The 25,314-nt window shown below is 42.5% G+C and overlaps 1 protein-coding gene across 1 annotated transcript in view; it reads left to right on the top strand.

Moving 5' to 3' along the window:
* Positions 1–25,314, top strand: part of LOC126340110 (uncharacterized) — a 353,496-nt gene that overhangs the window by 151,698 nt on the left and 176,484 nt on the right. Inside the window, exons 13-14 of the mRNA XM_050001681.1 lie at positions 13,341–13,495; positions 19,335–19,463. Of these exons, the coding sequence (XP_049857638.1) occupies positions 13,341–13,495; positions 19,335–19,463 (284 nt within the window). The remainder of the gene's footprint in view (positions 1–13,340; positions 13,496–19,334; positions 19,464–25,314) is intronic.

The raw sequence follows: 25,314 nt of genomic DNA, 5'->3' as shown, positions 1-25,314 counted from the left end.
TTTCCCTATCTTAACTAATAGCATAATCAAGTACAGAGTCCATTCACTGTAGTGCGTAAAAATAAGATATAACTGTAGTGTTGTCAGCAAAATAATGAAGTGTTCTTTTATCACCAATTACTCCTTGTGGCTCAATGAAGGCCTCAGTGGTGCAATAACTCCTCGTCAGTCGAGCTGAAATTCTGCCGTGGTTTCTAGAAATGGCGTCAGAAGAATGCAGCATTTGATCCTTTCTTTCGTTGGTCCACATTGTCGATGATATTGAGTTCGGGTAAACAGTTTTTCCTTTAGAGTTCCTGTAAATTGATATGCATAACCCTACTCATGAAAAAAAAAATTTCATGTCCTTATGAAAATGTGACAAACACGTGAACAGACCACTGACGTCTTTGCTGCAAATAATGTTCGGATTTGGGTTTATCTGTCATCTGAGATGGTACCCAAGGAGGGCAAACTTTGGAGCAGCCCAGAGATTTGTGGTAAATGGCCGGTACTAATGCTCAACTCATGATGAACAGTTCTGGCATGTCGATAACAACAAATTATTCCATCAATTGTCTTTATTCTCCTGTCGGTTTCTGAAACGGATGAACTACTTTAACACTTTTCGTCGTGAAAACACACAAGACTAGTTTTAAAGCAGTTTATCCACTAGCAAATTTTTCATAAAGTGAAACAATGATCACCATACTGCAGCTATATTCTGCGACTGATTTCCGCATTTTTAGTCCCTTCAAAGCAAGGAAAATAAGTCCCTTCTTCCTCGGTGCTTGGGGAGAGCGGGACACTTAATACCATACTCTAAAAACACTATGAAATGAGCTATTCATTGAACCAAAACAGATCAGGAGGTTGCTGTATTCCTGCGTGAATTTCGGTCATACAGGGATGCTTGCTGTGTCGTCACTGGAGGACGGCAGCAGACAGCTAGCTGCAATATGCATGTAGTAATGGTTTCCAGTGCGAGTTTAAGTTGTAATTGGCGCTTTTCTAGTGAATTGTTGCTGTAATAAATAAGAGCAGACATTGTTTTGGTGTCCTTCAACGCAATAACAGGCCCGTAAAACGCGGGATGTTATGTTTCTTAGTTTTACGAAAAATACTGAATCTATTCCATATCAGCCACAGTAGCTGCAGCAAATAAACTAAGGTCCTCGAGAGACAAGTAATAACAATAAAGTTAATGCTACTGAACATATCACGTCTTACTGAAGTATTAAATGGAACTTAAGGCAGTCAGTAATGACATAGGTTCGATGTTTTATTAAGAAAGCGACAGCGTGTTTTTATGTGGAGCACAGTCCTCTGACTTTATTAAATCTTCAATGAAAGAAGAAATACGTGACTATATTCCTTCCTCAGTAACTACAGCTCCATCAAATGATGGAACAGCGTTCGCATTTCCAGTGAGTGTTGTAACAAATGTCTTGTTCGTTACTTTGAACGCGTGGACTTGTTGAGAAATGCACCAAGACCACAAAGTCTGGTAAAATGATTCCCTTTCCAGTCTTAGTTCAACCGAGTAGTCAATATGTAGGATCTACCATGTCTCATACCTCTAAAGAGACCAGTGAATGAGTTCACAGACCTTGAAATAACTTTCTAAAATGCTTGGAAACTTACCCATCTTCTTGCAATCATAGTAGAACAAACTTCCAAATATCTTCGTAAAATATTCTCTCAGCTTTTAAAGTTGAGGTCGTATCCGCTTTTATCTCACCTTTCGATTAGCCCAATTTTAACACGTAGCGTTTACTAGTTCAGTACGTTTCAAAGTTTCCACAGAGTGGTGTGAAAGTAACTGTGCATCCTTACACTCTTGCGTGCACGTCCTTTAATGTTCAGTTGCACCTTCGAAATATGAAAGGTGCTTGAAAGATCAACCTTATGATGATCCTACTGATCTTGTATTATCTTCTTTGTCACTGACAGCTGGAAAAACGAATCCGTCTAGTACACTGATTCCTAACATTTGTGAGACTATTACCCATTTTCCGCTAATCCTTCCTGCTGCTATTTACTATCGAAAACACTCTTGATCACAAATTATTTTTTCCGGTGACCGGTTTCGACCACAACTATGGTCATTTTCAGACCAATGAGCAAGTACCTCCTTCTGTTCCTCTCACAATGTATTCAAAAGTAATTCTGTTGCTGTCCATATTTCCTACAATAACAGTTGCCGCAACACTCAGTAGCTCACTTCTCCTTACCATTGCGTATGAAGTCCTACACAACAAAATCAATTTCTGATCCTTTGTGAGAACTACTTATAACTCGGACAAGGAATTTCCAAGCGATATTTAAGCATATGTGACGTATATGTCTCAATTTTGCCGTCATAGACGTATTTTAAAATGTATATGTGTAGTGGGTGGGAAAATTGAGGAAGATGCTATTTGTATATTCGTTTCACAAGACGCAATCTCCATCTCATTATATCTCGTTATTGGTAGTATATGAAGAAAAAAGAATTATTGGTAACATGTGTAATCAGTATTATCAGTATTACAGTATTATGAAATAGTGAAAATTGTAATGATATTTTAAAAATAATTTAATTTCATGACCCAAATGCGATCGAACCCTTTTGTTTTTTCCTTCAGAAAATTTCTTTTTACCCCTCAGTGCCAGTTACCCCCCTTCCACCACCACAAAGCTGGAAAACACTGGTCTAGTAAGATATTTCTTGGCAATACCAACAACGAATTCGTTACGTAATACCTATAATATATTATCATTATATATGGATAGATCAAGCTGTCTTCATACTTTCCATTTCGCAAGCAAAAGCTGCAACGCAAATTCATCTCTTTCCATTTTCTTTAATATTCTTAGCGGGACCTCACCAGACCTTGTGACGTCGAATCCGCAATATAAACGCTGCTTCCGAGACGCAAGTAAGGTACGAGCCACCATCAACTGAGTTATCATACCAGGAGATATAACTTAATCGGCTATCAATATCGCTTTGTGAGCACATACCTCTTTGAAGGTTTTAAACAGTTCTCCTCCAGCTCTAATTAAGCTGTCTCGTCCACGTTTGGAGTGTTAAACAGCAGGAAAAGTAATTGTATGCCTTGGGGAAAAATAACGCAAATTTCGTAAACTGTCTTTCCAGTCACTTACGGGTCAGATTAAGCTCCAGTTTAACTAATAATCACGTTATAATAATGCAACAGGTAGGTAAAAAGACAGCTTGCTTCTAAATATTGTGTCAATTATTCAACTCGTGTCGGCACATTGAAGTGCGTGGTAGAATAAATTTTCTTCAAATCCGGAACATTGACAGTTCACTGAAAAGTTGAACAAAAAAATGCCACTCTGCTACGAAGATTGGAGGTCTCACACTTAAATCAACTGAATCGCTGAATACACTGGTAGAGTCTGAGCAAGTTTTCGCAGATATCGTTTAAAATCAATACTCCGCAATCCACTTGACATTGTGCGGTGGGTGGCTCTTCTGGTAATGATCATCGGCACGCCTCTGCATTATCTAATTTCTAAAGTGTCCTCGTTGTGGTCATTTCGTGACGAGACGTATGTGGGAGGAAGTAAGCTGTTGCCCGACTCGTCCGAGACGGGACTTTCCCGACATTTAAATACTAAACCTGTCCATGATACGTAATATAATGTACGTTGTTATTTATTAACTTGCGCAACAGAAACAGTGTTCTTTTTTCCCACATTGTACTCAAGAAAGCGGGGAAAGGTGTTGTAAACTCTCATCACTTTCAGTCAAACGTCTTAACAGGTGACAGTGGAAAGGAGGACTCCTATTTGGCAATATTTTGGATGGGAATTTCAGTTTCAGCATTCGCCTCAGTTTCTATGGCAAAATTCAGGTTGATTTATGTGTGTACGTATGTTCCACGTTCGTAAACCATTGCATCAATATCAACCAAATTCGGATACATATTATTTACTGTCTGGAAAGAAGTAATGTGGGTAATGTACACTCAACTGCCATAGGGATCGGATTGGGGATGAAAAGAGTTGCTCTGGATGACTAGCAAGCTGCGCAGGTAATATCAGAATGCATTCCATTTGGCATACATGCGGATAGGCATGGATGGCATAGAGATGGGGAGGGAGAGGACGAGATCGGCAGAAAAAGGGTGAAGACAAGATGGATAGACCGAGATGCCAATAGGGGATAGGCGGAGAGAAAGGTGGGAAGAGAAAATGGTCAAAAAGAGGTGCAGATGGACAGAGAGAGATGAAGGAAGAGCTGTATGGAGAGAGGGAATAGGAGGACACTGGCAGAGGGATTAGACAGGAACGGACAGAGGGAGGTAGAGTAGGAGATGGGTAGAGAGAGAGGGGCATAGAAGATGAGCAGAGAGAGGAAGTACGAGGAGTTGGGTAGAGAGAGGAAGGAGACAGACATCAGCGGAGAGTGGTGGAGACAGAGGGAGGAGTAGTGGCAGATGGATGGAGAGAAGGGAGGAGTTTCCCACTTCCCCGTTACCCCTCAACCGTCAAGGTTTATATACCTTCCACTGTTTGTGCTGCCACCTGCCGTCTCTGAGTGGTAATAGCACGTTGACGTCGAACGCAATCAGTGGTCACGTTGATGTGACTGTACCGTGTGTATGTTGTACATCTGAGTTGTGTTGTGCATGTTGTGTGTTGTTGAAATGGCTCACGAGATGATCTGATAATTATGAATAATTATGAACGTACGCAGCGGCGAGAGACTATAGAGACTGCTGTGTAACGTTATGGTACATTAAGCAGCCTCATTGTATTTTTAACTTTGTTATTACAGGGTGAAAAATATTTAAACCGACAAACTGTGGGAGGTTGTAGGGGACATCAAAACAAATATTTTTTCCTAATGTCATTTTTTCCTATGAGTAGTAGTTAAATCGGTAGAGGAAGATTTCTCTGAGGGAAAATTAATTAAACCAACAAACACTTTTCCATTTTTTATGACAAGAGACAACATATTAACACAACCCAATTTCAATTACAGTATATTTTCAAAAATTCCTCCATTGCCACGTAAACAGGGGTTACTCCGTCGGATCATATTCTGTCTGACACGGGCAAAAACACCAGGAGTATCCTGAATTGCTCCTGCTGCTGATACCCTCCGGGCAACCAGATCCTCTCAACAGGAGTTGGGTAAACAAGGTTGCGCATCTCTCCCCACACAAAAAAGTCCAGAGGGTACATATCTGGGGATCGAGCAGTCCATGGTACAGGACCACCTCTGCCAGTCCACGTTTCAGGGAACCGTTGGTCCAGGAATCGACGCACACGACGGCTGAAATGTGCCGGCGCCCCGTTATGTTGGAACCCCATGTGTTGTCTTCTGGGGAGCGGGACGTCTTCCAGCAATTCTGGCAATGCTCTGGCGAGAAAATTGTAATAGTGCCTGCCATTTAATGGCCTAGGTAGCAGATTCGGCCCAATTAAACAGTCTCCAACTACACCCTGTCACACATTAACGAAGAAGCGCATGTCATGAGCGCTAGGAACTGTGGCATGTGGGTTATCCTCACTCCAAACATGCGAATTGTGCATGTTGAAGACTCCATCACGCCAGAACTTTGCTTCATCGGTCTCGCGGTGGTCTCGCGGTTCTAGGCGCGCAGTCCGGAACCGTGCGACTGCTACGGTCGCAGGTTCGAATCCTGCCTCGGGCATGGATGTGTGTGATGTCCTTAGGTTAGTTAGGTTTAAGTAGTTCTAAGTTCTAGGTGACTGATGACCACAGCAGTTGAGTCCCATAGTGCTCAGAGCCATTTGAACCATTTTTTGACAGCAGTTGCTTACAACTGAACGGCGTAATACGCCCTCTAACAACTGAAGATCGTAATACGGCCTCTAACAAATGAAGAGCGTAATACGGCCTCCACCGGTTTAAATAATCCCCATAGGAAAAAATGACATTAGGGAAAAATATTTGTTTTGATGTCCCCTACAACCACCCAGAGTTTGTCGGTTTAAACACTTTGCACTCTGTATGTAGCACTTTCATCGCGAATAACTGTAACTGCAGATGTTTTTCAATAGACCAGACATAAAATGTACGACTGTTTAGGAACCATACGAAAAATACACCGAGGAACAACGTCAGGGGTCACCGCTTAGCTCAACGGAGAAAAGTCCGCGGCAGTCCTGTATTACCAATAGCGTCATGGACGCTGGCCAATGGCAGCATGTTAGCCAGTAGTCGCCTACCCGATAAATTTCTACCCTGTGCGTGAAAAACAGCTAACGCAGAATAACAGCAGTAAGGTCAATACAGCCCTTCGGGTTAGCCATGCAGTCTAAACGCATTGCCTTCCGAGCGGGAAGGCGCGCCGGTCACAGTCACGTATCCGCCGGGTGGATTCCTGTCGAGGTCCGGTGTGCTGGCTAGTATTTGGATGGTTTTTAGGCGGTTTTCCATCTGCCTCGGCGAATGTGGGTTGGTTCCCGTTATTCCGCCTCAGTTACACTATGTCGGCGATTGCTGCGCAAACAGTCTCAGGTTCGCATACACCATATTCACTCTATCAGACAAACATTTGTTGCAACACTCGTCTGGTGTGTGACGTTCCCGGGGCGGAGGGGGGTGGAGGGGGAGGGAGGGAGGGGGAGTCCACTCGGGGCCGAACCGTACAGTAACCCTGGGTTCGGCGTGGGGCGGCGGTGGGGTGAGTGGACTGTTGTAGCCTGTTTTGGGGTTGTGAACCACTGTGGGCTACAGTGGGGACGAAGCCTCTCCGTCGTTTCTAAGTCCCCAGTTCAATACAATACAATACAAGGTTAATACACGTATTTGTTAATCAGTTCTATCAGCCTGTGGAGCTCAGCTGAAACAGTCTTCAGCAGTAAGGGATCTGTTTTTTTATAAATCTAATACAGGATGGTCAAAATAAAAGTGGCTCGGCAGTTATTCACAAAAAAGCCAGATGCGAGATTGATTCTTGCTAATGAAGACGCCGTAAATGGTCATCGTTGACGTCAATGAGGCGCTGTGCTCGTTTGATCAAAATGTGAGGCACGCATACCAGCTCTGCCTGAGGGGTAGGAGAAACAGCATTTTCAGCGTTTTGCTGTTAACTCTTGCAGTGTCTCAGGATTATTGGAGTATATTTGACCTTGCAGTATGTCTAAAACTGAAAAATCACAGGGAGAGAGATCAAGTGGGTTAGAAATTGCACCGCCTCTCCTAACTGTCTTCTCTTCGCCGAACAAATGCTCTCGTGAAAAGTGCGTCGAGGTTCTTTGTACTCTTGCTCCGTCTTGCTGAAATATCCATTCAGTTGTTAATCTTCTGGGAGTTGATCCACACTTGGATTAGTCTCTTTTGGACATTAGTATTAACAGCCTGGCGAAAGAGTTACGTAATCATGCGGAAAGCTGACATTGGGCACCAAACACCAGTCTTGCGATTACACAATGGCCGTTCAAAGTACTGGCAGGGATTTTACGGCGCATATTGCCGCATAGACTCTGAGTTCACGTGCCCTAGGAGTGTTAACCAAGCGTGATCTGAACAAATGAAAAACTGAGGATCCAAAAGTCATGTTTCTTCTACACTCAAATTACATTTTCCAGACGTTCTTCTGGTAGCTTAACCGTTAGTGACATGCGCTGACGACAAATGGGTCGCCGGTTCTATCCCACCCATCTATTTTATGTGAAACTCTGTAGCAGGTCACATGTAAGTCTTCGTATATGACCTGCAGAAGAGCGAGTGAGTATCTTTTAGTGTAATCCAGACAGAAGTTAGCCCTGAGACATTGCGTCTGATTGCTCTGCGGCAGCGTCGCTAGATTTTTGTAAAGCCATACACCACTAAATAACATAATGCATCCGATAAGCATACGCTGTTATTACTGTTATTACAGTTAGTTATTATTATTGTTACTTCAAACGTTATGGACAAAGAATAACAGATCTGTGAAATGTGAACTGTAGCCAGAATTGTCACACATTGTCAGACAGTCTACACGTTTGTCACATTAAAAGCTTATGACTTTCTGCGAAAACGTGGAGCGCAGTTACCAAACAGAGTTTACAGCCTAACTCTGCAGCGAAGCTTTGTAAAGATGTCGACATGCTACCTCTCAGTTCATATGATAATTAATTACACTGCAGCTAAAAAAATGAAAATAAATGCACAATTTTTGGACTAGACAACTATCAGAGCAATTTTGTGACAAACATCGATAGTAAAATGCTAATATTCGTAACATAAGCAGAGATTAGACAGAAATTTTAATACTTAAACGATAATATTATCGTGTGTAAAACAACAACAGACCGCCTCCTTACCTCTTTCTTAATTAACTATTGCTTATTTAGCTTGACCAGATCTTAAATATGACCAAAAACGACACGTTGTTGTTGTTGTCTTCAGTCCTGCGACTGGTTTGATGCAGCTCTCCATGCTACTCTATCCTGTGCAAGCTTCTTCATCTCTCAGTACCTACTGCAACCTACATCATTCTGAATCTGCTTAGTGTATTCATCTCTTGGTCTCTCTCTACGATTTTTACCCTCCACGCTGCCTACCAATACTAAATTGGTGGTCCCTTGATGCCTCAGAACATGTCCTATCAACCGATCCCTTCTTCTAGGCAAGTTGTGCTACAGACTTCTCTTCTTCCCGATTCTATTCAATACCTCCTCGTTAGTTATGTGATCTACCCAACTAATCTTCAGCATTCTTCTGTAGCACCACATTTCGAAAGCTTCTATTCTCTTCTTGTCGAAACTATTTATCGTCCATGTTTCACTTCCATACATGGCTACACTCCATACAAATACTTTCAGAAACGACTCCCTGACATTTAAATCTACACTCAATGTTAACAAACTTCTCTTCTTCAGAAACGCTTTCCTTGCCATTGCCAGTCTACATTTTATATCCTCTCTACTTCGACCATCATCAGTTATTATGCTCCCCAAATAGCAAAACTCATTTACTAATTTAAGTGTCTCATTTTCTAATCTAATTCCCTCAGCAACACCAGATTTAATTCGACTGCATTCCATTATCCTCGTTTTGCTTTTGTTGATGTTCATCTTATATCCTCCTTTCAAGACACTGTCCATTCCATTCAACTGCTCTTCCTGGTCCTTTGCTGTGTATGTCAGAGACCTTACTTTTTACTTTACTATCGAAGCGTCTCCGTTAGTAACAAATTTCATTTTATAATGTGTTTTTCAGAAATCCTCAAGTAACTGAAAAATGCATGCTGTGAATTAATAGGAGTGACTGCAGATGGAAGAAATACATCAGGGAAAGGAATGAAACCAACCAGGTTGGCTTCACTTTTACCGTTAGGTTCTTACATCACGTGTACACATTCGGCACATGTCTGTAAACATCAATCAGCATCTTCAGTTATATCACGTCTGATATTTGAGGCCCTTCGCTAAATTTATACCGTGGTACATTGTGTTGGTTTGATGATTTGGTTTGAAAGGAGCGAAAGTTGCCTTTTGAGATGTCCATTATTTTTACATATGATGACAGCCATGTGTTTTGTAACTGTGATTCAGCCGTATTCTGTGTTTATGTTTTATACGCTTATAAATTTCTAAACAGAGCAAAAAAAAATGGAGGTACTGACATATGTGCTCTATTGATACTTCATAGAATGTAACTTAAAGGTTACTTCAACTAATACATCACAGTACCATAATTCTGTCTGTTCGTTGTTTTATAGTTGTTTAATTTTCAAATATTGGGATTGTGATATCGTTCTTTGGTAAACATGGCCGGAGGATGGCGGTAATGTGACACCGAAATTAGTCGTGTGATAGAATAAAGAAATTCTCAAGATACAGATGTGGTGGTTCTTTTTCTGTATATCAACTTCGTCCATGCAGTGAGATAGACATAGACTAGTAAATGTGTCAAGCACTTGCCTTGTAAATAAACTACCTGACAAAAAAGTGAAGGAGGGAGTAGAGTGTTGGAAAGGGGGAATCGAAATGAAACTTGACTGTTTGAGATAGTATTTTACGTTATTCCAGTGACTGCAGAATCGATTCGAATTTACGAACGTCTTGGCAGCATCAGCCAGTTACATGTATGACTTTGGACTCACTCTGGTCTGGATGCATGCAGTCATTCGGTTGGGAAGAATGTCACAAAGCTGTTGTATGCTCTCCTCGGACAAGCTGTCCCGCAACTGTTTTATTGGTCACTGATATCGCGATTGCTGGCAATGGGACAGGCTTGAAGTCCGAGGTGGTCCCACAAAAGTCCTATTGGAAACGGATCTGATGGTCTTGCTGGCCACAGGAGTACCACAACATCACGTGGTCAGTTGAGAGTGACATATGCCGCGCGGGATTAGCCGAGCGGTATAGGGCGCTGCAGTCATGGACTGTACGGCTGGTCCCGGCGGAGTTTCGAGTCCTCCCTCGGGTATGGGTGTGTGTGTTTGTCCTTAGTATAATTTAGGCTAAGTAGTGTGTAAGCTTAGGGACTGATGACCTTAGCAATTAAGTCCCAAAAGGTTTCACACACATTTGAACATTTTGAACAGAGAGACATCTGCCATGTAAAGACGGGCAGTGTGCTGTATAAATGGCCGTAACCTGAAGTCGAATCCGATCGCTCCCCACACCTCTCTGCCTGTACAAAATATTGGAAGAAGTTCAAAACAGCAGTTCATTGCTAAACACAGTACGATGCAATTTATCAGCAGTGCGTGCTTACTTCTGACGGCACCACTACAACTGTAGCCGTTTGTGTTAACGCCAGGCTTTGCATGGGACAGCAGTTCCCTTGTCTGGTTACGGGTAATGTCCGACCAAGGTTGTGGGATGAAACAGATTGTACCATGTACGTGGTAGACATCACGGCGATCCTTCCATGTGGAAATCAGACGTAGTCGTACCTTGACGACCAGCATCCCTGCGATCACATACCTATGCCGTCGAACAGCAGGCCATTCTCACATCCGTACACACAATAAATCTGCATGTTGCACAACTCCATCAACGGCCAAATGGATACCCCCAAGACACCTGCTTTGAGACTTTGTGAGGTGCTGATAACGCTATCTAACATGAGTACGTGTCTTCCCCGTGTCCTTCCCAGTGATCACTGAACATCACAACCTGTTAACCACGCCAGCTGTGATAACAACACTAAACATGAACAGCGATAATGAATGCACAATGGTGGCTGTTCTATCTGAAACACAGAACTGCAGTCCTAATCATTCACATACCTGCCGCTGGCACGTATGTGTAGGAAATCATATTGACATCCGACCATGTCTTCCAGGTACTTTACTTCTTTTGTCAGGCAGTGTATACAGTTATACAGTCACATAAATTATCCTTATAACGCTTTATTACAATGTATCTCGACATTAATCAATACATAAAGCGCCTCTTTATGGAATGACTACTGGAATTCGACCTTTGTGATGCTTACCTGTGAACAGTAACTTTCCCTCCTTTGATATACCGGGTGATCGAACAGTGAGTAAAAATTTGAAAAATTAATAATAAACCACGGAATAATGTAGATAGAGTGGTAAAAATTGACACACATGCTTGGAGTGACATGGGGTTTTATTAGAACCAAAAAAAAAAAAAACCATATTGCTAGACGCGTGAAAGATCTCCTGTTCGCGTCGTTTGGTAATGATCGTGTGCTCAGCCGCCACTTTCGTCATGCTTGGCCTCCCAGGTTCCCAGACCTCAGTCCGTGCGATTATTGACTTTGAGGATACCTGAAGTCGCAAGTGTACCGTGATCGACCGACATCTCTAGGGATGCTGAAAGACAACATCCAACGCCAGTGCCTCACCATAACTCCGGACGTGCTTTACAGTTCGGTTCACAACATTATTCCTCGACTAGAGCTATTGTTGAGGAATGATGGTGGACGTATTGAGCATTTCCTGTAAAGAACATCATCTTTGCTTTAACTTACTTTGTTATGCTAATTATTGCTATTCTGATCAGATGAAGCGCCATCTGTCGGACATTTTTTGAACTTTTGTATTTTTTTGGTTCTAATAAAACCCCATGTCATTCCAAGCATGTGTGTCAATTTGTACCTACCTATCTACATTATTCCATGATGTATTCAGTTTTCAAATTTATACTGACTTTTTGATCACCCGGTATTTCGGTTTGCTTCCTCAGCTGTTACAACTACTCGCCATCGCACCTACTGTCAAATACGTGCGACATTGAAGTTCCAGCCTCAGCTCAACATGTAAACATACAGCATTATGTATTTATTCGGTTTGATGTAAGCAACTAGCGCAGTACCCTATGTTCACCTCATAGATGTTTCCACTATGAGAAAAGCTCGAGACGAAGTTTTAACAGAACGTTTGTAAATGATATTACAAGGTGTACACGAGGAACAAGGATTAATATTGCTGAGACTGAAATAATAATCTAGAGAAGGCTTTTATCGAAAAGTGAATGCCGAATAGTTGATGATGATTATGATGATGTTATATGTGCTATCAAAATTTTACTTAAACGGAAGCGAATTAAGACTGGACCTACCGTGGTTTATAAACCTTCCTTTCATGCACGATAGCATTCTTCTGCAAAAGATCACGTATGTATGTTTCCGCCGTTTTCTGTAAGAAGTATAAAAAAAAAGATCGAAAACATTCCATCCCAGTCAAATTTAGTCATATATTTCTTTATTTCATTAACAGAACTACAAATCCATCTTCAAACGAACGACTATGTAAAGTAAAGCAATTCTAAATCTTTACCGTCTTCAGTGGTATTAACACTATATTTCTTTTCTTTTTCCTGGATTCTGTCCCTTATCTTCAGGGGATCGGCACGTTAATCAGGCGGACGCTCTTCCTGTCACCACCCCTCCCCTACCACTCCCTCCCCCTCCCACTAGGACAGACACTATGTATTCCAGCTGTTTGTTTCTAGTGTTGACTATGTGAAAGTGCAAGAACGTTTTGGAAATATTTGCGAACCGTGTAACTGCCGCTGGACGTAGGTAGCAGACCGGTATTCACCTAGATGGATTTGGAAAACAGCTAGAAAACTGTCTACCAGGCTGGCGTCTGCCAGCCCTCGTCGTTAATCCATCGGGCGGATTCAATCTGTTGCCGGCACTCCTCAGCAAAAATGTAAAAATACATAATCATTTGCACGAAAAGCCTGTAGTGTCAAACTGATTTTGCCGTACATTCGTTCAAATCATGTAATAGGTTACATGCATTTTCTTCCCTGCTAATTGAAATAGACTGTGCTGGAATTTAATCTAATATGACGTATGGAGAATTTTATCACTTTTTGTCAGGGATATTTCTCTCTGCTGACTCTGCGACCTATGATGGTGAAAACAAAGACTAACAATTCTCTTCTTGTTTCAGGCATCAGAGTAATACTCGACTTCGTGCCCAACCACAGCAGCGATGAACACGAATGGTTCATTGCTTCCAGTGACCCTACGCACGAAAACTACACGAAGTATAAGGACTACTACGTGTGGGTGAATGGGACTTACGGTACACCGCCAAACAACTGGGTGAGTTGTATGTTCAGAGCACAGATTGGTAGCTGGTGTATACATCGTAACATACTTTGTAATATCCCCGTTTACTTAGCTGCAAAAGTGAGTTAGCTTCAAAAGTGAGTGTGAACTGAAATGCCCTTTTATGTAATTAAGACTCATGAAATTGTAACGCAATCTGGATGCGATATATAGATAAAAGGACCTAGAACAAGTGAGGCTTACTTCACGCAACGTAAGATAACAGGCAAAGTAAAGGGTTAATCGGTATGCTTGGGTCAGCATGCGTACCTAATATGTTCCAAAACGCTGCTCGTAAACACGGGATTTTGTGGTCCTCATACCTCGGGTTCTATTGGCGATAAAAAAGTTTGGATCAGTGTTTTGGGTAGCTCTTGGGCTAGAGGCCATTTTTATACGCAACTGACTGATCGTCATAGTGTCACTATCCTACAGTATAATGTCAAAATATGAATATTACACGCTTTCTCCTGCTTAAGAAAATGGAAGAAATTGGTTTATTCTTTTTGCATTTGATTGCAGTGGGCTTAATGGAACGTCTGGAGGCACCGTTAGTTCATGGGCTGCCCCTCAGAAAACGGTTTCTCTTACTAAACTCAAGTTCAGGAAAAGACGAAAAACTCTGAAGGACTAGAGATATTCACAGGACACGTACATTAGAATGTTTTTCAGAAATAATTAACGTTCCAGCCACCAGTCACCTCGGTTCAGCCTGTGTCATTGTTGCCATGTAGCCACAGGGTCCGCCATGAGCTCTGGTAACTTGTTCCATGCATGGTGGCATCGACGCGTATAAGGCACGAATGGCGTCCTGTTGTATAGACATCCATGATCTATTTACTTGGTTCCAAGATTCATCTGTGATGATTGCCATTGGGTCACAACACTGCACCCGTCGTTTCACCATATCCCACACATTTGAGATTTGCGATATGTCTGGTCATCTGGCGGGCAAGGGCAAAAGGCTGACATTTGGTGAGAACAAGAAGGCACATGTTCGTGCTGGTCGTGCGATGTCTTGCTGAAAAATGGAGTCGGGTGCTGTTCAGGAAGGATGGCTACGGATCGCTGGAAGTCATTCACGTAGAGCACACTGGTCACAGTGCCCTGGACACGCACAACTGTGATTTGTGGTTGTATCCAACAGCACCCCACACCATAAGGCTTGGAGATGCCACAGTATGTACAGTGCGAATGCAGTCACTGTGATACCGATCCCCCTGTCTTCGGTGAACCAAAATGCGGGCGTCATTTTCGAACAGACAAAACCTGGATTCGGCCGAAAACACTATTTGATTCCATTCCGACCCCAGTGACGTCATTTCATGCACTATCGCTGTCTAGCATGTTTCTACACATTCGTCAAAAGTAGGCGGAGAAGTGGACGACGCGCACGAAATCCATGCCGTGATAAACGGCAACGAACTGTCACCTCTGATCGTGTACGATGTGTTACACTCTTTCACCGTTGCGCCAGAGCCGAGAAGGACGCAGACCTGTCCTGCAGTGCCATTCGGATGAGGTGTCGATCTCCTCCGGGGTGGTCTGGGTGGTGCGACCTGACCCATCTCGTCGTGTTCTAGGCCTCCCGTGAACCATTCTGCACATACCCGTTCCACTGACGAGACACTTCGTCCCACACGAGCAGTGATTTCCCGGATGGATGCATCACATTCTCTCATGCCAATATTGCGCCCTCTTTCAAACTCACCGATTTGACGGTACGGTTCGCGCATACCTCTGCGACGCATCCTGCACGTCTGCTCAAGTCACACAGATCCATTACCTTCTTTTCATAGCGTCAGCCGGCTGAGGTGGCGACGCGGTTCTAGGCGCTACAGTCTGGAACAGCGCACCGCTACCGTTGCAGGTTCGAATCCTGCCTCGGGCATGGATGTGTGTGACGTCCTTAGGTTAGTTACGTTTAAGTAGTTCTAAGTTCTAGGGGACTGATGACCTCAGAAGTTAAGTCCCATAGTGCTCAGAGCCATTTGAACCATAGTGTCAAGGGAGAGCCGCAGGCACATTTTACCGGTAGGTGGCATACCACCGCGATTTCGTCGTTGACCTATAACCCGCCGGCCCACATGGTCCAGTTGCTAATCATTTCTGCAGAACATACCAATGTACGTGGCCTGTAAATATGAACGTGCTACCTCTAGTCGTTGAAGATGGTTTTCTTTTTTTTCAGAACATGAGTTCTGAAACCGAGCCAAAGATTGCAAGACAGCTAAGCACAGCAAATGATTGGAATGTTTACGATATATTCCTAAGACCTATCTCGAACGATCTTTAGAATTTTCGTCATGCACTTACGGAGATCAAAAGCTACCCTACTTGTACACATGAAATACACACGTAAAATCCGTTGGGAAATAAATTGACGAATCACGGAGAAATGTGCTGTAAAATGTCTTCGTTATCATCTGGGAACACAATGTTCTTGTACTGGGAGCACATGCAACTTTTTGCACGTAAAATCAGGTCTGAGGTGTAAAATTCGTTATGTTTATTTCAATGTCAAATAAGTAAACTAACTAAATTTTACTGATCAATACTTTTATTTTCATATTGGTTACATGCTCTGTTGCAGCATGGGAAAAGAATGGACCAGCGGAAAAATGCTCCTATCGGAGCATAAAAAATGCTGATATGTTCCTGTTTATTATCAAAAGACTCTGAAAAGTGGAGTAGCAGCTGTCTCATTCTGCTTTCCTCCACACCTTTAAAAATTTTCCGATAAATTTTGGCAAGCAAATATTTTCGCATTTTTTTATGTAAAGAGAGGAAGACAGTGGCAATGGAAAAAGACAAGGAGAAGTAATAAATACTGGAAGACAGTAGACAAGGATTATGTTATAGGAAGAGCAAGGCAAATAATGACAGTGAGAGAGAAAGAGAGGGACACGGTGGCAGTGAAACATTGTTGACAGTAGTAGAACACTGCTAGGAAAAGAGTGAAGCAGACAGTGCGAGGGGAGGGGGGCAGGGATGAGGAATAAAGAGAAAGGGGAAGTGGAAGTGGGTGAGAGCTAGTGATCATTAGACGGAGTGTCTGACAATGACAACTATGAAGAGAAAGATTGTGACAGTGAGGTTAGAGAGCAGTAGTAGTAATGGAGGAATGAGATATTACAGTAAGAGGGAGAAAGAGGGATACAGCATTAGTAGGCCAGAACGAAGATGGCTGTCGGTGTGAGATTTGGAGACAGCGGCAGTTAGAGAGAGAGAGGGACAAAGAGATATTGACAATGAGTTGGGTTGAATGAGTGAGTGAGACAGGTCAGCTGGAAGTGGATGGGTATGAGCGACTTACAGCGATGGACTAGTGGGTGTGACTGAGTTACCATTAAGGGGAGTTTGAGGTGAGCTGTATGTTGAAAAAAGGCGTGAGTATGTTCGGATGTCAAAATTTTTGAGAAATTTTTTTGAAGATGCTGAGGAAAGGTAGGACGAGGTAGCTGGTACCGCAATTTTCTGCCAATCTTTACTTGAACGTGATTAATCGAGGCAAATATTTAAATTTACCTGACAAACGTGACAACAACATTACTTGTACTGCCACTGTGCACAATGAGAATGATGTACACAAAATTTTAGCATAGCTTACAAGCACATGAAATAAATTAGTCACATCTGATAAAGTGAAAAATTGTAGTTCTGTCAGCCTCGTCAAGAGTGCCGGCCGCGGTGGTCTCGCGGTTCTAGGCGCGCAGTCCGGAACCGTGCGACTGCTACGGTCGCAGGTTCGAATCCTGCCTCGGGCATGGATGTGTGTGATGTCCTTAGGTTAGTTAGGTTTAAGTAGTTCTAAGTTCTAGGGGACTAATGACCACAGCAGTTGAGTCCCATAGTGCTCAGAGCCATTTGAACCATTTAGCCAGCCTCGTCAAAATTAGTCAACTAACTTCAGTTCGGAAAAAGGTTGCTTAACATAACAAAGGGGTTGATCACTGTGACTGGTTCAAGACTTCAGATTAATCGCAGAATTGTTTTTAGAAAGTACTATCTTTGGTGGTAGCAAAATAGTGCAACCGGTGTTGAGCATACTGTGCTACATGCAAATTGCAACTCGAAGTAAATGTATTATACAGTTTGTCCCAGGAGGGTACTGTGAAGCAAATCTTATCCACCGCAATGTCTTTGATTGGGAGGAAGTATGAATCAAACCAAGAACAAACTGTCTGGTAGACAAGGGTACAAAAGTACGTAACTCAGGAGGTATGAGCTATTGGTCAGCAGAAGGGATATGTTTCAAAGTAGCAAAGATGAACAAGGTCTCGTAGCTGTTAAGGTATGCACTGTAGAGCACATGTTTATCGGTCACATTTTCTTATTTTGGTCCATACTGCCACTTCTCAAAATATGAAAAACAAAGAGATTTCTGCAGAAGAGATTTGTTTCACAGTATCGAAGATCAATAAGTGCCTATAGGTCTTAAGGTATGCATTTTAGAGCCCCCGTTTACTAGACTTCTTTGATTCCAATGATCGTTCCTGTAATATCCCTGAGCATTGATCATTCCCCCTGGGACACCTTTGCATAGCAAAGGGATGGCAAGGAAATCAAAATGACTTTGAGTAGAAAATTATATAACTATTTCTAAAACGTAATTAAGCCACGACGGCACACACAATGTTAAGAACATATGATCCAGAACGTGAGAACTTCAAACAAAAGGAAAATCTTAAGTGACGAGAAACACTTAATAACGCTCATTGTCAGGGGAAGTGACGAATGTAAATGTTCTACCATTCGGCTGAATTAACAGAATGCCGATTCTGTAGCATGAATTGAAGTCTACGCTTTTCTCAAACAGCTCAAAGACAGCATCTTCACGCGAGAGACACGCTTCACATTTCTGAAAAATTCGTTACAATTCTCCTCCGCGAACCTTGCAAATAATAATAATAACAATAATCATTAAATAGAAAATAAAAAAATAAAAAAATTGCTACGCGTAAATCAAACGATACCCGCAAAAAATGTACATAACCAGAGAGTATCTCACCAGACGGCAATGACCCTTACAGCAAACCATGCCATCACACCGACCAGATCAGACTCCTTGTGATTCAACAACACTGTACACAGAAAACCGCACATGAATCTGATTGGCTCGTGCAACCGTAACTCAGACACCTTCTTCCAAAGCTTACTGAGGTCCTGTAGACACTAATGCTTGTAGAGATCGATAGGTAGGTACATGCGTGCATCTCTGCAGTATACCTGCGAGAGTACAACGCACGAAACAATTTCAGCAGTGAAAGTTGCCAGTAGAGTGGCAAACTTTTGAGCTACTGTATGCCAGCAGGAGAAAATGGCTCTGAGCGCTATGGGACTTAACTTCTGAGGTCATCAGACCCCTAGAACTTAGAACTACTTAAACCTAAATAACCTAAGGGCCTCAAACACATCCTTGCCCGAGGCAGGATTCGAACCTGCAACCGTAGCAGCAGGGCGGTTCCGGACTGAAGAGCCTAGAACCGCTCGGTCACAGCGGCCGGCACGAGTATACAAATGAACATTCTAAAGAAAGCTGAAATTTAAGGAACCTCCACATGAATTTCAATAGAAGCACTTATCTACAACATTTTTCTATAGAATATACCCGCCACTAAGTTAAATTAGCAAATTTTGTCAAGATAGCAACCAAAGTTTTCTTTCCCGCGCGAGATACGTGAGTGGAACTGAGGAAAATTATTCTGTTGCACCATGTATCCTTCTGCTCACTATGGTTTTAGTGAGTACTGATTCAGACATCCATACAAACTTTTTCTGGCATGTGATGAATTCACTGTTGTACGTTGACTCACACAGTCCGCTGTTGCAGCCTGGTGGCTTCAACGAGCCCTCTGCGTGGGAGTGGATCGAGACCCGCCAGCAGTATTACCTACACCAGTTTCTCCACAAGCAGCCCGACCTCAACTACAGGAACCCTGTCGTTCTGGAGGAGATGAAGGTGAGTGTTTTGTGTCAGTCAACAATTATCCTTCCTTGTAATGCCGAACCGTCTGCTATGCTTCTTGACAATTATATTGGCATCCACTTGCCAAATGCAATGTAATGAGCGTTTTCTTACGAAAAGTCAGTCTATATCCGCACTACTGGAGAAGGGCTGTCAGCGACCAAATAGCCTGTCTTCAGCCATTGCATCACGAAATTTTCAATTTTAACACTATGCTGTCCGGCGACACCACAGTGGTGTCGTATGCTAAATAGCGGTCAACGGCCGGTGACACTACAGTACTGTCGTGTACATATAGTATCGCTCAGTGGTCGGCGACAACACAGTGGGGCCGTGGGCTAAGTATCGTACAGTGGCCGGCGACAGCACTTTATCATCTTTTGTATTCTGTTGATGTTTTGTTTAGGTAACAATAATTTACGTCAACAAGTTTTTTGTAGGGAGGACATTGTGCTCATGTGGGAGCGATCTAGATGGCTGTAAAACATGAAACTGATAGCCAAGATCGCGGAAACTCTTTTTACTCCATGATTACCGGTTTCAGCGAAACAAAAACTGCCATCATCGAAACTTAGGACACATGATGTTGTAACTTGTATGTGTCCTAAGATCCTATGATGGCGGCTTCAGTTTCACCGAAACCTGTAATCATGGAAGAAAAAGAATTCCTGCTATCTTGGCTACCAGTTTATTGTTTTAAAAGTTTTTTGTTCTGTTTTTGTAAGAACTTGTGCGCTTTCATCATGGCAGACGAAAGAGACGATACGATTATTTACCCTGAATGCGCGGGCATCTGTTCTGACATTCCGGACGGCTTTGCCGTTTGGGAAGAAGACATTGAATATCAAAAAAATGAAAGTGAAGCAGAATCATCGGAGTGAAATACGCCCAAGAAAATTCGGCGAACGCTACGGTTGAATCAGAAGAAGACAGTGCACAGTGGTCAGACTTTGATTTACCGAGGACAAATAATATATTTGAAGGATCACCAGCTCCAAACATATTTCCCAAAGATACACAGAGCGTCGAGGATATCGTACAATTATATATCTCTCCGTACCTGCCATTATACATCTTATTCTCGTAATCCATATGGCGTCAGCACAGTAGTCTTACGTTGGTTTTCGAATATAAGTTCTCTGAATTTACCGAACGTGTTTCCGCGACATCTACGTCGTCTCGTTTCTGTTGCAACTTCGTGTGGACTATAAAGACCTGACACGATCCTTGCAGCGCGAATATGATTTGTTTCCACTTCTAATGGCATAGCTACTTGATAAGGATTCCAAACACTTCAACAATACCTTAGAACTGGTCGGACTAGTGTCTTGTATGCGATTCGCTTTACAGATGCATAGAAATTTTCGGGAAGCCTTCCATCATATCTAAGTCCTCCATTCGTCTTCTGTAATACTGATGGTCCCCCCATGAACCATGGACCTTGCCGTTGGTGGGGATGCTTGCTTGCCTCAGCGATACAGATAGCCACAGTTCAACCACAACGGAGAGGTATCTGTTGAGAGGCCAGACAAACGTGTGGTTCCTGAAGAGGGGCAGCAGCCTTTTCAGTAGTTGCAAGGGCAACAGTCTGGATGATTGACTGATCTGGCCTTGAAACACTAACGAAAACGGCCTTGCTGTGCTGGTACTGCGAACGGCTGAAAGCAAGGGGAAACTACGGCCGTAATTTTTCCCGAGGACATGCAGCTTTACTGTATGATGATGGCGTCCTCTTGGGTCTAAAATTCCGGAGGTAAATTAGTCCCCCATTCGAATCTCCGGGCGGGGACTACTCAAGAGGACGTCGTTATCAGGAGAAAGAAAACTGGCGTTCTACGGATCGGAACGTGGAATGTCAGATCCTTTAATCGGGCAGGTAGGTTAGAAAATTTAAAAAGGGAAATGGATAGATAAAAGTTAGATATAGTGGGAATTAGTGAAGTTCGGTGGCAGGAGGAACAAGACTTTTGGTCAGGCGAATATAGGGTTATAAATACAAAGTCAAATAGGGGTAATGCAGGAGTAGGTTTAATAATTAATAAAAAAATAGGAATGCGGGTAAGCTACTACAAACAGCATAGTGAACGCATTATTGTGGCCAAGATAGACACGAAGCCCACACCTACTACAGTAATACAAGTTTATATGCCAACTAGCTCTGCAGATGACGAAGAAATTGAAGAAATGTATTATGAAATAAAAGAAATTATTCAGATAGTGAAGGGTGACGAAAATTTAATAGTCACGGGTGACTGGAATTCGGTAGTAGGCAAAGGGAGAGAAGGAAACGTAGTAGGTGAATATGGATTGGGACTAATAAATGAAAGAGGAAGCCACCTGGTAGAATTTTGCACAGAGCACAACTTAATCATAGGTAACACTTGGTTCAAGAATCATAAAAGAAGGCTGTATACATGGAAGAAGACTGGAAATACTGACAGGTTTCAGATAGATTATCTAATGGTAAGGCCGAGGTTTAGGAACCAGGTTTTAAATTGTAAGACATTTCCGGGGGCAGATGTGGACTCTGACCACATTCTATTGGTTATGACCTATAGATTAAAACTGAAGAAAATGCAAAAAGGTGGGAATTTAAGGAGATAGAAACTGGATAAAATGAAAGAACCAGAGGTTGTACAGAGTTTCAGGGAGAGGATAAGGGAACAATTGACAGGAATGGGGGAAAGAAATGCAGTAGAAGAATAATGGGTAGCTTTGAGGGATGAAGTAGTGAAAGCAGCAGAGGATCAAGTAGGTAAAAAGACGAGGGCTAGTAGAAATCCTTGGGTAACAGAAGATATATTGAATTTAATTGATGAAAGGAGAAAATATAAAAATGCAGTAAATGAAGCGGGTAAAAAGGAATACAAACGTCTCAAAAACAAGATCGACAGGAAGTGCAAAATGGCTAAGTAGGGATGGCTAGAGGACAAATGTAAGGATGTAGAGGCTTAACTCACTAGGGGTAAGGTAGATATTGCCTACAGGAAGATTAAAGAGACCTTTGGAAATAAGAGAACCACTTGCATGAACATCCAGAGATCAGATGGACACCCAGTTCTAAGCAAAGAAGGGAAAGCAGAAAGGTGGAAGGAGTACATAGAAGGTCTATACAAGGGCGATGTACTTGAATACAATATTATGGAAATAGAAGAGGATGTAGATGAAGATGAAATGGGAGGTACGATACTGCGTGAAGATTTTCACAGAGCACTGAAAAACCTGAGTCGAAACAAGGCCCCCGGAGTAGATCTCATTCCATTGGAACTACTGACGGCCTTGGGAGAGCCAGTCCTGACAAAACTCTACCAACTGGTGAGCGTGATGTATGAAACAGGCGTAATACCCTCAGACTTCAAGAAGAATATAATAATTACAATCCCAAAAAAGCAGGTGTTGACAGATGTGAAAATTATCGAACTAGCAGTTTAACAAATCACAGCTGGAAAATACTAACGCGAATTCTTTACAGAAGAATGGAAACACTGGTAGAAGCCGACCTCAGGGAAGATCAGTTTGGATTCCGTAGAAATGTTGGAACACGTGAGGCAATACTCACCCTACGACTCATGTTAGAAGCTAGATTAAGGAAGGGCAAACCTACGTTTCTAGCATTTGTAGACTTAGAGAAAGCTTTTGACAATGTTGGCTGGAATACTCTCTTTCAAATTCTGGAGGTGGCAGGGGTAAAATACAGGGAGCGAAAGGCTATTTACAATTCGTGCAGAAACCAGATGGCAGTTATAAGAATCGCGGGGCATGAAAGGGAAGCATTGGTTGGAAAGGAAGTGAGACAGGGCTGTAGCCGAGGTTCGCCGATGACATTGTAATTCTGTCAGAGACGGCAAAGGACTTGGAAGAGCAGTTGAACGGAATGGACAGTGTCTTGAAAGGAGGATATAAGATGAACATCAAAAAAAGCAAAACGATAATAATGGGATGCAGTCGAATTATGTCGGGTGATGCTGAGGAAATTAGATAAGAAAATGAGACACTTAAAGTAGTAAAGGTGTTTTGCTATTTGGGGAGCAAAATAACTGATGATTGTCGAAGTAGAGAGGATATAAAATGTAGACTGGCAATGACAAGGAAAGCGTTTCTGAAGAGAAATTTGTTAACATCGATTATAGATTTAAGTGTCAGGAAGTCATTTCTGAAAGTGTTTGTACGGAGTGTAGCCATGTATGGAAGTGAAACATGGACGATAAATAGTTTGAACAAGAAGAGAATAGATGCTTTTGAAATGTCGTGCTACAGAAGAATGCTGAAGATTAGATGGGTAGATCACATAACTAATGAGGAGGTATTGAATAGGATTGGGGAGAAGTTTGTGGTACAACTTGACTAGAAGAAGGGATCGGTTTGTAGGACATGTTCTGAGGTATCAAGGCATCACCAATTTAGTACTGGAGATAAGCGTGGAGGGTATAAATCGTAGAGGGAGACCAAGAGATGAATATACTAAGCAGATTCAGAAGGATGTAGGTTGCGGTAGGTATTGGGAGATGAAGAGGCTTGCGCAGGATAGGGTAGCATGGAGAGCTGCATCAAACCACTCTCAGGACTGAAGACCACAGCAACAATACTGATGTTAAGTGACTGTCCCATTCCATACCTTCAGGTATGTGATGGAAGTCTTCTCATGTGATGGATGTTTGCATTGGATGTAATGGCGCTCCAGTTATGTCTCCCATTGTCTCTCACCAGCAAACGATCTTAGAACCTACTGATCGATCATATGGAACTTTGTTTGCCTACAGCACACTGCAAGCGACCAGGCCATCGACAAGGCAACACGCTAACCCATCGCTCACGAGTAATGTCGGAGTGTCGTAGGAACATTGCTATTCGCAATATATATAAATGGCCTTGTGCATAACATCGGAAGTTCACTGAGGCTTTTTTAGGATGATGCTGTAGTATATCGATAAGTTGTAACAATGGAAAATTGTACAGAAACGCAGGAGGCTCTGCAACGAATTGACGCATGGTGCAGGGAATGGCAACTGAATCTCAATATGGACAAGTATAATGTGCTGCGAATACATAGAAAGAAAGATCCTTTATCATTTAGCTACACTATAGCAGGTCAGCAACTGGAAGCAGTTAATTCCATAAATTATCTTGGAGTAGGCATTAGGAGTGATTTAAAATGGAATGATCATATAAAGTTGATCGTCGGTAAAGCAGATGCCAGACTGAGATTCATTGAAAGAATCCTAAGGAAATGCAATCCGAAAACAAAGGAAGTAGGTTACAGTACACTTGTTCACCCATTGCTTGAATATTGCTCGCCATTCTGGGATCCGTACCAGATAGGGTTGATAGAAGAGACAGAGATGATCCAACGGAGAACAGCGCGCTTCGTTACAAGATCATTTAGTAATCGCGAATACGTTACGGAGACGATAGAAAAACTCCAGTGGAAGATTCTGCAGGAGAGACGCTCAGTAGCTCGGTACAGACATTGATTGAAGTTTCGAGAGCATACCTTCACCGAGGAGTCAAGCAGTATATTGTTCCTTCCTACGTATATTTCGCGAAGAGACCATGAGGATAAAATCAGAGAAATTAGAGGCCACACAGTGACATACCGACAATCTTTCTTGCCACGAACAATACGAGACTGGAATAGAAGGGAGAACCGATAGATGTACTCAAGGTACCCTCCGCCACACACCGTCAGGTGGCTTGCGGAACATGGATGTAGATGTAGATGAATGATTCGAGAACACTCAATGAACATGCTTGTGTTTGTGTACTCCACTCTCACTTCCCTCCCCATCCGGTCCCGTGATCCCAGTCCAGCTTGGCATATCTTCTCCAATAATTTTTGTATCACTTC

This window comes from Schistocerca gregaria, chromosome 1 (assembly GCF_023897955.1).
Source record: "Schistocerca gregaria isolate iqSchGreg1 chromosome 1, iqSchGreg1.2, whole genome shotgun sequence".
Lineage (NCBI taxonomy): Eukaryota > Metazoa > Arthropoda > Insecta > Orthoptera > Acrididae > Schistocerca > Schistocerca gregaria.
Note: the sequence above shows the minus strand (reverse complement) of the source record. Positions and strands in the feature narration are given on the sequence as shown.